This window comes from Megascapheus bottae, chromosome 21 (assembly GCF_031878675.1).
Source record: "Megascapheus bottae isolate mThoBot1 chromosome 21, mThoBot2.hap1, whole genome shotgun sequence".
In the NCBI taxonomy this organism is placed as follows: domain Eukaryota; kingdom Metazoa; phylum Chordata; class Mammalia; order Rodentia; family Geomyidae; genus Megascapheus; species Megascapheus bottae.
The window spans coordinates 16,756,334-16,770,692 of record NC_143529.1 but is presented as its reverse complement, the minus strand read 5'-3'; the positions used below and the strand labels follow the sequence as shown (position 1 = coordinate 16,770,692).

The following is a 14,359-nucleotide window of genomic DNA, read 5'->3' as shown; positions in this document are numbered from 1 at the left end:
AAACCCCTCCCCCCAAGTTTGCCTTTTAGATAGTTATGCTTTACATAAAGCCAATTTCATAGTACAAGAGACAAATGGTAGAGTGCATTATTTTTCTAAGACATTAAAAGAAAACATCCTAACTAGATACTGGCTTTCCAGGTCAAAAGCAAATATTGGCCTTATAAAGGATAAAATGATAAAATACAAGGGAGCGTGGTCTAGTGGTAGAGGGTAGAGTGCTTGCCTAGCAAGCATGAAGCCCTGGGTTAGATTCCCTGGTACCACATACACAGAAAAGGTCAGAATTGGTGCTGTAGCTCAAGTAGCAGAGCACTAGCCTTGAGAGGGTCCAAGAACAGTACTCAGGCCCAGAGTTCAAGCCCCAGGACCAGCAAAAAATAATAATAATCATCATAATAATACCATATAAACTCCTATAAAGGAAAAATATTTCCATTATCCAAACAGTAAACTAGTAAACTAGTTATGCACAACTATCTTGTTTATTCCTATAAGTTCAATACCAAATGCAAATATTTGTTGAATAAGAAGATACATTATAACCAATGTTAATTTTAATCACATCATAGGAAAAAAATTTAATTCAACACCTTTAGTTCTACTTAAACTAAATCCAACCAATGCCAAGAAACTTATGTCTAAGCAGCTGGGGTTTTTAACTATTACATAAACGTTTCTAAAATTTGATAAGACACATGATAAATTATGTAAATTAAAAGTCAAACTAGTCTACAGAGTAAGACACAGGAATAAGTTTCCTAAATAGGAAGTTTCCTATTTAGTCTCTGTGTTATGAAGGAAAAAACTGATACTCAGTATAAAAAGTGAGAATACAAGATACACACATAATTAAAACAGAGAGAATGGCTAGTGATAAGGATTAGTAAACAGCCTGTCTAATCAATTTAGTTTTAAGTAACTTGCTCAAGAGTCATGTTAGCTGGACTTCATTAGCTATACCAAAATCAGGAATTTTAAGGTGTGAAGAGAGTAAGACTATCATGCCTAAAAAATAAAGTTTTTGATTATATTTAATCATCTTCCTTCATACAAAAGATCCTCAACATAAAATACATATATGTAGGCAATGGAAAATAAGTTTTATGACTAATACCTGAGAGCAAATGCAATGATGGAGCTGGGTTCTTTCTCACAGACTGCAATGGGCACCCGTTCATGTTCATACATTAAATAGTGTTTATCTGGATCACTGTACAAATTTTTTAAAAATCAATTAAAAAAAAACAAAAAGAAGAAAACCAACTATAAATGCACTAACATATTATAAGTAAATTTCAGGACTGCATTAACTGAATACTACACAATAAGAATATGCTTGGCTGGGTGCTAGTGGCTCACGCTTATAATCTAAACCACTAAGGATAGGATCACAGTTCAAAGACAAACCCTAGAGTGTATTATTTCCAAGTAACTAAAAAAAGCTGAACTAAAAGCTGTGGCTTACTGGTAGAGCATCAGCACTGAGTGAAAAAGCCAAATGAGCAATCCTAGCTACTCAGGAGGCTGAGATCTGAGGATTAAGATTCAAAGCCAGTCTGAGCACAAAAGAACCTGAGACTTATCTCCAATTGACCTCTAGAAAATGGGAAGCGGGGCTTGGCTCAAGGGTAGGGCCATAGTCTTGAGCTGAAGAGCTCAGGGACAGCACCCAGACCCAGGGGCAGGGTGTAGCCTTGAGCTGAAGAACTCAGGGACATTGCCCAGGCCAAGTTCAAGCCCCATGACCCATAAAATTAAAAAAAAAAAAAAAAGTCAAATGAGAGCAAGAGGCCCAACAAACAAACAAAAATATAAGTATGCCAAAATATATGAAAATACTAAAGTATTTTACCAAGAAAAAATTTTGAAGGCAGTTGGAAAATACCAAAAGTAAGCTTCAAATCAGGTTCTGGCCTAGGCACTCCCAACATTAAGCTTTTTATATTGTCAAGACTTTAGCTGTATGAGTCTAAAAAATAACTTCTAATAATTCTAAGCATACTATATCTTTTCTATTATCAAGTTTGAAAAAAAGTATTTTAGGGGGCCGGGAGTTTGGCCTAGTGGTTAAAGTGCTTGCCTAGCATGTACAAAGACCTGGGTTCGATTCCTTGGTACCACATACATAGAAAAAGCTGGAAGTGGTGCTGAGGCTCAAGTGGTAGAGTTCTAGCCTTGAGAGAGTCCAAGGACAGTGCTCAGGCCCTGAGCTCAAGCCCAGGACTGGCAAAATAAATAAATAAATAAAATAAAATAAAATAAAAGTATTTTAGGAATTGTAAAGAAAATCTACTATGAGACACAACGTCACTCTATGTTATAACATAGAACTCGATGGTAACTCCATTTTAGCCTTGACTTCCACTCTTTCATTTCTTCTCATTCCCAGTGAACCAACACAAAAAGCTTATGTAAAAACCTACGTAGGTTATTATAATTCATCATTACTGCTTGAACAGTAACAAAATTCCAGGGATTAGGCCAGAAATATCCCCTCATATAACTAGCAATACATTTTTTAAATATAAAATCAATAGGTATTAAAATACTTCATATAAATTCATAAATATATATACTCTAAGAACCATTATTTAAGCTTTCTTTTATTCATATATAATCATGATTACATGTCTGTAAATTACATGTCAAATGACATATATTAGCATGAAATTTGGAATCAATACATATTTGCAGAGAAAATACAGCAAAATGTGTAGGGAATAAATCTAGAATTTTTTAAATTACAAGAAAACATAAACACCTAATTAGCCATTACTTTTTTTATAAAATACTTACAAAGGAAATGGAATAGGGTTATAGCTGTTTCCTGGAAGCAAATTTGCAAAGATGGCTTTCATGGTAGACTTCTCCTTCACTTGGCTGTCTGTGGATCCCAACGAATGTCCATCAAATACATCTAAGGTTAAAAAAAAAAAATTGATATTCAGGAAGAATAAAATGTAGAGGTGTCAATTTTATTACTTGTTTTCCTTTAGGGCTAACATATGCACAATGGGATTATCTTACAATTCCTGATTTAGGAAAAAATTATTCTTAGGGGATAAAACCGAAAGGGAGAGTGAAACACACACTGAATTGATTGCATGGAGCATATCTTTGCCCTTACATTTTAGCATCTCTGAAACAGACTATGTCCTGTAAACAATGATTTCCTGTCATCCCAGGAACCAGGTAGCATCCATGAGGAAATGAGGTATGGTAAAAGTGACCTAAGCTGCTGTACCTTCAGAACCACTGGCTGTGTCAAGTTCAGGAGGCCCTCCTACCACCTGCTCAGCCAGGACTTCTGGTGGAGACGGCAACTGGAGATGGGTAGAACTGGTGGAACTCTGACTGGACAGGGTCGTCAAGAAGCGATCCTCTATAGAAAACACAGTTTAAATGAGTTTTTAAAAACATTAAATCTTAGCTGTTATTAAAATGTTTGACTGCTAAAACACATTTCTATTTCCTAAAAACAGAGTTTTACTTTTTAAAAATTATTTAGGTTGTGGAGGTCAAGTCATAGAAATACATACAAAAATTCAGAAAAGTGGTATGATAAGACCACAATCAAATCTATAATCAACCAATTAAATCTATCAACCAGTTCTGATCCACCTAATATCCTCTTTCTACCAAATATTTAAATATCATTCAGCTTAATAGTGAATGAAATTAGGATACTGAGAAAAATTACATGCTAATTCTGGAGAAGGGAATAAAACACTAATTTATAATTTTGATAGAAAAATACCCAAAATGATTATGAACACTTGATGCATTAAGAAATTTTTTGCCAGGTGTGGTGGCTCACGCCTGTAATTCTAGCTACTCAGAAGGCTAAGATCTGAGGACTGAAGACTCTTATCTCCAGTTAACCTCTAGAAAATGGGAAGTGGGGCTTGGCTCAAGGGTAGGGTGGTAGCCTTGAGCTCAAGAGCTCAGGGACAGCACCCAGGATGAGTTCAAGCCCCAGGACCCACAAAGTAAAAAAAGAAAAAGAGGGCCAGGAGTTTGGCCTAGTGGTAGAGTGCTTGCCTAGCATGCACGAAGACCCAGGTTCAATTCCTCGGTACCACATACATAGCAAAAAGCCGGAAGTGGTGCTGAGGCTCAAGTGGTAGAGTGCTAGCCTTGAGAAAGTCCAAGGACAGTGCTCAGGCCCTGAGCCCAAGCCCAGGACTGGCAAAAAAAAAAAAAGAAAAAGAAATTTCTTTAAGTCCAATAACAAGCTGACACTAGATTCAGGCCCAACCTTTTTCTCCATTCTGAAGTCCTGGAGAAATATTCCGTGGAGATGTGTCCATTGCACTTATCTGTAGAGAAATACATCCATTGTCTTTAACCCAGTTAATCTTAAGGTTTTTTCTAATCTCAGAATCTGTTGATAGTCAAAAGTTAAAAAGTCTACTAATAATTTTCAATAGTTTTTACTTTATTAGGAATTAAACTAAGAACCTTCTAATGTATTAATTCATTTAAAAATAAATTCATTAATATAAACATGAGTGTAATACTGATTAAATAAAAATGTCTATTTTTCAAAAAAAAAATAGTATCATTACTTTAGTACTTTATAAATACCTTCTTTATCTCCCTAGAAAGTCCCTAGATTCCTATCTGACTTCTGTATTTAACCTGCTAAGATTAAAATGCTGGCTTCACCTACAGAGTGGGAGAAGATCTTCACCAACCAAACAACGGACAAAGGCCTCATATCTAAAATATATCAACAACTCAAAAAATTGAATCACTCCAAAACTAACCTCCAAAGTAACAACCATCCCATTAAAAAATGGGCCAAAGACTTAGAGAGTCTTCTCTGAAGAAGAAACAAAAATGGCCTATAGACACATGAAGAAATGCTCAACATCTCTGGTCATAAAAGAAATGCAAATCAAAACAACTCTAAGATTCCACCTCACTCCAGCTAGAATGGCCAGGATCAGGAAAACGAATGACAACAGATGCTGGAGGGGATGTGGCCAGGAGGGATCACTACTACACTGTTGGTGGGAGTGCAAACTCGTCCAACCACTATGGAAAGCAGTGTGGCAGTGCCTCAAAAGGCTAAACATAGAACTCCCCTATGACCCAGCAATTCCACTACTTGGCATTTACCCAACCACCCAGAAACAAGGACATACTAAACCCACTAGCACAACAATGTTCATTGCAGCACTATTCACCATAGCAAAGATATGGAACCAACCTAGATGTCCCTCAGTTGATGAGTGGATCAACAAGTTGTGGTATTTGTACACAATGGAATTCTATGCTGCTGTCAGAAAGAATGACATCGCCCCATTTGTTAGGAAATGGAAAGACTTAGAAAAAATCCTATTAAGTGAAGTAAGCCAGACTCAAAGGAACTTAGGCTCAATGGTTTCCCTCATTCGTCATAATCAGTAGAAACGTTGGGCTCTACTAGCAGAGATTTGCAATAGAGCAAAATCTTGATACATAAGGACATATAATGTGAAGCTAATTGAAAGGACCTCCAGGATAGTGAAACAAAAGCCATATAATGAATGATTGTTGTCCTTAATGTACTATGTTGTCTCTCATCTCCTTCGCTGTCCCTTGGTTATCTCATATTGGTATAGTATCTCACTTTGTTATCTGATATATTGAACTTATTTGTATTTGGATATTTGAAATTTGATAGGGAAGGGGGGAAAACCAAGACGGGTGGGGGGTGTGGGGGGGGAGGGAAACGGGTACCAAGACATGTGAAAGGGTATCAATGTATGTGAATTAATGCACCTTCTATCTGGCAAATATCATGTAACCCTTTTACTAATTACAATAAAAAAAAAATAAAATAAAATAAAATGCTGGCTTCACACAGATACATAGTTAATAAAGAAAAATCTTATAGTTCTGTATTTGAAGCTTGAAGAATCACATTTTGTGAATATTATTCTTAAGAGCAACTTACTTCTTGGCACTAAAACTCCTAGAAATAATGATTTGTCCATTAATCCTAGAATCTTTTGTCTCCTGAACTATCTCTATTTCTATTATGTACAGATAACATATTTCTACAATGACTATTAACCCCATATACAATTTAATTACAAAGTTTTTTCTTACATCACTAATTAAAGGTCACCATATCAGAGAGAACATTCTGGGAATCTATCTTCTTACAATATGCTATCTTCTTATAATATGACAGTCAGGCTGTTAACTCACCACCACCATCTACTCCCTTAGCAAAACTTCCGTCTCCTTTGTATTTTCTTCATGGACTTTTTATAGCTGGTAACAGTTATGGGATCCTATGCATCTTAGCAATTTCTTTCTCAGTAGACAAAGCGTCATTAGTATATTAGCTCTAATTTTTGTTCACAACTGAATGCCTTATAACCTAGAAAATGTCCACCCCAGACATGTATGATGGAGTGTAACCCTACTGTTTGAGATGCTAAGGGAAGAATGTCACAAATTTGAGGCCATACTGGGCTAAACAGCCCAGATCCTGAGAAATAGAGAAGAGAGGGAGGGAAAGACAAAGGGATATATATATATGTATATATATGTATATATAAATAAATATAAATATAAATACATATTTATATAATATAAATATTATATAAATAAATTAAATATAATCGAATTTTAAGTCAATTTTCAACCTTTCAAAAAAATGACTACTGAATGATCTTACTACTTTAATTCTGCCTATATACTATAATCTAAAGAATTTCCACTCTTAGATATCATTGACTATCTTTAGAGGAAAATGCAAAGGCCATGAATAGGGGTAGTCATTAACAGCCCTGGACAAGTTGGCTAATACAGGATCTTCAGTAACCTTACTCTTACCCTCTTCTAAACTTTAAGGAAATATGATTCTTGCACAGTTATTTAAGAGACAAACACAAAGTCTCTTATACTGACATCAATTCACATGAAAACTGGGCAGCATGATAGGCAGAGGTTAAAGTTGCCAGCCCCTGGTACATACACACCTTTCCCCATCAAGTACAATTTTAGGTATTGGTTGATATGTGGGGATTTTGCAAATATATTTAAAGCAGAAATATGTAACATAATCACAAGCTCTTAAATCTGAGTCTATAAATCAGAAATGGAAAAAGTAAGTAAAATGATGCACAAAAGGTAGGTAACTATTGTTGAAGGTTTTAAAATGAGAATGGAGGCGGTGCCTAAGACTTAGAGAATAGCCTTTAGTCAACAACCACCCACAGAATAGCTCAGCCCTATCACTATTGGGAACTGATCTCTGCCAACAATCTGAATGAGTTTGGAAGAAGAGCCTCAAAAAGACAGCCTAGCTACAATGTTGGTCTGAACCTTGTGAGATTCTGAAGACAGTATTCAACCATACATGCCAGATACTTACACCATAAAAAGTATAAAAAAGTCATATTTCTATAGAAAATTAAGTTAGAAAATTAATACAGTTAGAAAACATCTATTAAGTTAATGAGTACTCAGTTCAAAAACATGCAGAGCTTTTCATTTAAGCGGAGCAAGAACACACAAAACTGCAGAATAAGAAAAATAAGAACCCTAATATTCTAAGTATATACATATTTTTCTTCATAGAACTTAGCAGTGTTAGTAGACAACAGTTTTTTTTTTTATAAATACTTCAAAGAAATTATTTGTAACAGATCATTATGTTAAAGAAATCCAGGCGGGCCGGGAATTTGGCCTAGTGGTTAAAGTGCTTGCCTAGCATGCACGAAGACCCGGGTTCGATTCCTTGGTACCACATATATAGAAAAAGCCAGAAGTGGTGCTGAGGCTCAAGTGGTAGAGCTCTAGCCTTGAGAAAGTCCAAGGACAGTGCTCAGGCCCTGAGCTCAAGCCCGGGACTGGCAAAAAAAAAAAAAAAAAAAGAAATCCAGGCATATATAACCTTGAAACCTACTTCAAGATGAAAATCCCTACTCAATATAATTTTAATAGCACTTCATAACAGTAATAAATAGAATTGTATTTCTGTTGATGAGGAACCAAACAAAGACTACATATTACCTTGCTTTCTTCCCCTTGTCTCAGTCTTCCTGGACTTGGAGGAACTGAAGGCCTCTTTCTGCCTTTTTCCTGTTGGAAAAGGTCCTGCAACCTGAAGCCAAAAGTAAGAGAAAAATGCAGTTTTAGTACTCTGAATTTGAATTACACATATTTTGAAGTTTTTTAACTTGGACTAAGTTCTTGTCATACCAACTAATAAAGAGCACTTGATCTTGTAAAATCATAACAGAATGGCAAATTATCATAAAGAAAACTATTTCTTAAAAATGTTTACTATAGGATCAGGAGCTTGTGAAGTGTGCATGAAGACCCGCGCTTGATTCCTCAGTACCACATACACAGAAAAAAGCCGGCTCAAGTAGTAGAACTCTAGCCCTGAGAAATCCCAAGGACAGTACTCAGGCCCCAAGCTCAAGGCCCAGAACGGGAAAAAAAAAGTGTTTACTATAGGCTGAGAGTGTAGCCTAGTGGAAGACTGCTCATCTAGCATGCATGAAGCTCTGGGTTCAATTCCTTGGTACCACATTACACATAGACACACAAAAAAAGCTTTCAAAATGTTTACTATAAAGCAGAGCACTGATGGCATAAGTTTCTCATCCTAGCTACTCATGAGGCTGAGATTTGAGGATCATGATTCAAAAGCCAGCTTTGGCAGGAAAGTCTGTAAGATTCTCCAATTTATCACAGAAAAAGCCAGAAGTGGTGCTACAGCTCAAGTGGTAGAGTACGAGCCTTGAGCAAAAGGAGCTTAGGGACAACACCTGGGCCCAAATTTCAAGGCCCAGGACAGGCCCAAAAAAAGGTATGTCTGTGTGTGTATACATATGGGTGTGTGTGTGTGTATGTGTGTACATATATATGCGTGTACATATATACATTTAAATATATAGTTTAACTTTATAACCCCCCCAATCAATTATTGCTAATACCATATTAAGGATGATTCAAATGTGTATATGTCAAGTAAGCTATTTCCATCTTTGGTTTTTGTATCTTCATAAATGGAAGATTAACACATTGTCTTTTAAAGAATGAAGGAAAAGGATATAAGACCAAAAAAAAAAAGCTTGAGAATAAAATGTAATAATTATAATCAATAAAGTCTTTAAATTTTCAAAGACCCTGTCAGATTATAAATTCAGATTATAAAGGAGTACCTGTTATTCCAAGCTTGTAACACTTCACAGAGGCTTTGTTTCTTGGCAATGAGTGACTCAAAGATAGACTGCAGTTGCTGAGGGGTATCTACAGAGGAAGACATAAGCCTCACTTGCATCTTCTCAATCCAATTCTTGAACTCACCTTCTTCCATCTAGAAGACACAAATTTGGTACACAAAGGTCCTACATAGACACATACTTAAAGACATTTCTAATTAAGTCAACTCGATTTTTTTATCAAAGCAATGAATTACCTCTTTTTGTGCAAAGATATCTTCCATTTTTTCCTCTCTTGTTTTGCTAAATGTATCCGTTTTCAAAGATGCAAGTCTTTCATCAACAGCTAAATATACCTGTGCAACTCTTAAAATGGAAGGAAAGAACATAAAAGCTTTCAAAGACGCTAAATAAAATTTTATATCCCACATAAATAGGGGAAAAGATATATCCATATCAAAACTGGAAGTCCTTTTTTTTTTTTGTGGGTCTTGGGGCTTGTACTAAGCCTGGATGCTGTCCCTGAGCTCTTCAGCTCAATGCTACTGCCCTACCCCTGGGCCTGGGTGATGTCCCTGAGCTCTTCACCCTACCCTAGAGCCAAGCCCCATTTTCCATTTTCTAGAGGTTAATTGGAGATAAGAGTCTCAGGTCCTTTTGTGCCCAGGCTGGCTTTGAACCTTGATTCTCAGATCTCAGACTCCTGAGTAGCTAAGATTACAGCCACCACATCCGGCTTCAAAACTAGAAGTTCTAACTTCAAAAATCACATATGATTTTATTGAGCAAAAGAAAAATGATTCAAGATTATAATTTGTTTAGTATGACTGAGTTTATTTTTCAATACTTTCCTATATTATTTACATTTTTCTCTTTCCATATCCAACATATAATATACAATTCAAGAATTAAAGTTATTTACATTTTCGAAGAATGGTATAGAAACTTGATCATTTAAAACAGCTATAAATTAGACATAACTAAACAAAACTAGATGGTCAAAGAAACTGAAACTTACTTCTGAAAGAAGTCCTTGAGATCCTGAAGAAGGGACATTTTCAATGGGGCCTGACGTTTAATGAATATTTTGGGGAGTGGAACACACACTTCAAGAAGCCGAATAGGAGAGTAACTATGAGTTGAAAATAAAACATATTTCAATACCTTGAGTCATAGTCAGATGGTCAATTAAATCCTAATGCAGGAGAGAAAATAAAGTTTCTGGGGCTGGGAGCATGGTCTAGTGGTAGAGAGCTTGCCTAGCATGCAAAGCCCTGGGTTCAATTCCTCAGTACCAAATACTCAGAAAAAGCTAAAGTGGTGCTGTGGCTCAAGTGGTTAGAACACTAGCCTTGAGAAAAAGAAGCTCAGTGAGGTCGGTGCCTAGGCCCTGAGTTCAAGCCCTAGGACTGACAAAAAAAAATATGAAAGCAGTTTCTTTAAAATATCATTTTAAAACAAACATATAGAGATAACTTTATCATTATAAAAATCTCCCCCAAGGGCCGGGAGTTTGGCCTAGGGGTAGAGTCCTTGCCTTAGCATACATGAAGACCCAAGTTCGATTCCTCTGTACCACATACGTAGAAAAAGCCAGAAGTGGTGCTGTGGCTCAAGTGGTAGAGCTCTAACCTTGTGAAATCTCAAGGACAGTGTTCAGGCCCTGAGCTCAAGCCCAGGACTGGCAAAAAAAAAAAAAAAAAATCTCCCCTAAGCCAGGTGCCAGTGGCTCATACGTGTAATAAACTACTTAGGAGGTTGAGATCTGAAGATCGTAGTTTGAAGCCAGTCCAGATAGGAAAGTCTGTGACATTCTTATCTCGAGTTAATCAGAGGAAAAGGTGGAAGTGACATTATGGCTCAAGTGGTAGAATGCTAGCTTTGAGCAAAAAAAGAGCTTAGGAACAGCACCCACGCACAGAGTTCAAGGGCAAGAACAGTCATAAATAAACAAATACATATTCCCCAATTGTAGGAAAATTTTGTGTTGTTTTATAGCTATACTGTGATGGCAATGCTTACTCTCATGAGGCTATTCTCACCTGACTTTACTATAAACCTCCTCTATGAATGAGGAAAGGGATGATTCCTTACAATTAACTTAGCCATGAGAATTCACTGCCTCCTCAGATCATGAGCTGTCATGAGTTATGTTACCTGAGGTATGGACTAGTACATGATTTGCTCTAAGTTTTATTTTTAAGGTTCTTTATGTAAAAAAAGGTATTAAGTTCTAATTAGCATATGTTTCCTGAGAATGTATTATGGGCCAGAAACTTATAAAAATTCTTGCTCTCATAATTCAGAAATGACAATACATGGGTAATAAAATACACAAATATTTACACCATATAAGAGTGCTATGGAGACAAAGCAAGAAAGAAGAGCAGAGTATGCTGAGCATGAGAAGGGGTTAAGGCAGTAAAATCTGAACCAAAACTCATAGGAAGAAGGGACACAGCAGGCAAACATCCAGGGAAGACACAGTTCATGAAAGAAAGATCAAGCCTAAGGCTCACGGGCAGAGCCTACCTGACATAGCTGAGGCCATGCCAGACAGCCAGGGAGGCTAAGGTAGAATGAGCAAATAGTAGGAGGAGCTATGAACAGAGAGGCCCTAGACAGCCAGAGAATATAGGAGCTTACAGGCCAGTAAAAAGAACTCTAGTTTTCATTCAGGATGAAACAGTTACCCTTTGAAGGAGTAACTAAGCCTGAATTCCTTTAACAAGATCATCTGATTGTAGTACGGAGCACCAGCTGCAGGGGCAAGGCCACAAGAAAGCAGGCTGGGACTGCTACAATCACTCTGGCTGAGAGTGGTGGTGAAGAGTTGTCAAAGTCTCAATCAGCTCTGAAACCAGAGGCAGAAGGCATTCACAAATTAGCTATCATTTTAACACAGAATTTTATCTTTACCAGAGTAATTTATTAACTTTATGGTAATTAGTACCTGGCAAAAACTGTGCCACTTTCAGATGTCAAAACCAATCGTTAAGTGAGACCAGTAGTAGAAAACTGACCATGGTTCAAATCATGAATCTATTTCCTACTAGCTTGATAAGTGACTGAAATACAGTATCATTATCCTAATGTGCAACATCTACAAAGTCAGTAAGGATAATGATCTTATTTCTTAGGTAATTCATACTAAAGCTATTAGCAGAGTCTGGTCCTGCATATTTGCAAGGATGAAGATGGGGAACAACACATACTCAATCTAGTAATAATGGAACTGTTTAAAAAAAAACCTTCAAGGAATATGATAGTATATAATGTTCCTTTGACTTCTTACCTAAAAGATGCCACCATCTGGTTATAAGAGAAATACTGGTGATAATCATGGTGGATGGAGTGACCGCAGGGTTCAGCATTGGCCCTCCGTGTGTACTGGTGGCCGTAAAACCTAAGTTCCAGGTACTTTGCAAATGACATAGACCAGGATTCATTGGACAGAGCAACAACTGGTGTCACCTGGAGCGCAGAAAAAATAATTTACATACTATATGAGAATCTCTTTTTAAGGACATTTTCTAATACAGACATATATTCTGACTGAAGAAAACCAGAAGAAACAAAACCTTTAAAGGGAGATGGCATTGTGAGAGGGAGCAACAACTCTATATGTTTACTTTCTGTGTGTGAATACATATATGAGCCAGTATATTTGTTAAAAAAAAAACTTGTCTATAATTAACTTCATAAGGTTTTATCTACTTAGCAATATAGCATGTTTTCCTCTCTCTATATATTCTTTACATAATTTTTCAAATGGCCTCAGAGTAACCTTTCCTAAAGGGTGCACATATCTAATATGCCAGAAACAAGATTTTCTATTTGGAATATTCTCCATGAACATCCTTGCCTACATGTACTTAGAAAAAGCCACAATTATTTCCATAGAATATATAAATAAAGATAGAAATCTGTTCATCAAAGAGCAATGGTCAATTGTTTTAGATACTTGTTACCATATTAACTTCTCAGATAGGTATACTGATTGATACAACAGCAATACAAGAGAAAAGCAATTTCTCTACTTCTTACTAATTCTAGGAATTAATTGAAATATAATTTGTTTTCTTTTAATGTCGTTACTAGGGTTTGAGCTCGGGGACTTGTGTTTTTCAGGCAGGCACTCTACGAAATAGCCATGACCCTTTCTGCTTGGTTAGAGACAGGCTCTTGCTTTTTGCCTGGGCCATGATTCTCCTATTTACACTTTCTGCAGTAGCTGGGATGATAGGTTCTTGCCACTCTACCCAGCTTTTCTGGTTAGGGTCTTGAGAGTGTTTTTGTCCAGTGTAACCTAGAACTGTGACCATTCCCATCTCCATCTCCTACACAATTGAACCCAACTACTGGCTAAACCAGAGTCTCAAAAACACTTGCTCTGGTTGGCCTCTTGAACTACAAATTTGTATGTGTGTATGTGTGCCAGACCTGGGGCTTAAACTCAAAGCCTGGGCACTATTCCTGAGCTTTTCACTTCAAGACTAGTACTGTATCATTTGAGTCACAGCTCCACTTGAAGCTTTTTTTTTTTTGCCAGTCCTGGGCTTGAGCTCAGGGCCTGATCACTGTCCTTGGACTTTCTCAAGGCTAGAGCTCTACCACTTGAGCCTCAGCACCACTTCTGGCTTTTTTCTATGTATGTGATACCAAGGAATCGAACCCGGGTCTTCATGCATGCTAGGCAAGCACTTTAACCACTAGGCCAAACTCCCGGCCCTCCACTTGAAGCTTTTTGGTGATTAATTGGAGGTAAGAATTTTCATGGACTTTCCTGCCTTAGACCATGATCCTCCAATCTCAGCCTTCTAAATAGCTAGAATTACAGGCATGAGCCACAGTTGCTTGGCTGAAATATGGTATCTTTCAAAAAAAGCCAAAAAAAAAAGATTAAGCTGGGCGGACGTGGTGGCTCTCAGTGGCTCACGCCTGTAATCCTAACTACTCAGGAGGCTGAGATCTGAGGATCAAGGTTCAAAGCTAGCCCAGGCACAAAAGGACCTGACACTCTTTTCTCCAATTAACCTCTAGAAAACAGGAAGTAGGGTTTGGCTCAAGGGTAGGGAGGTAGCCTTGAACTAAAGAGCTCAGGAACAGGGCCCAGGCCAAGTTCCAAGCCCCATGACCCACAAAAATAAATAAATGTTTTTAAAAAGAAAAAGATTAAG

The 14,359-nt window shown here is 37.1% G+C and overlaps 1 protein-coding gene across 1 annotated transcript in view; it reads right to left on the bottom strand.

Annotated features, from left to right (window-relative positions):
- Pikfyve (phosphoinositide kinase, FYVE-type zinc finger containing) overlaps positions 1 to 14,359 on the bottom strand; it is an 83,683-nt gene that overhangs the window by 17,430 nt on the left and 51,894 nt on the right. Inside the window, exons 25-33 of the mRNA XM_090354704.1 lie at positions 12,475 to 12,653; positions 10,198 to 10,311; positions 9,437 to 9,545; positions 9,180 to 9,334; positions 8,020 to 8,110; positions 4,262 to 4,322; positions 3,248 to 3,385; positions 2,800 to 2,920; positions 1,118 to 1,213 (exon numbers count right to left, since the gene is read on the bottom strand). Coding sequence (XP_090210830.1) covers positions 1,118 to 1,213; positions 2,800 to 2,920; positions 3,248 to 3,385; positions 4,262 to 4,322; positions 8,020 to 8,110; positions 9,180 to 9,334; positions 9,437 to 9,545; positions 10,198 to 10,311; positions 12,475 to 12,653 — 1,064 coding nt within the window. The remainder of the gene's footprint in view (positions 1 to 1,117; positions 1,214 to 2,799; positions 2,921 to 3,247; positions 3,386 to 4,261; positions 4,323 to 8,019; positions 8,111 to 9,179; positions 9,335 to 9,436; positions 9,546 to 10,197; positions 10,312 to 12,474; positions 12,654 to 14,359) is intronic.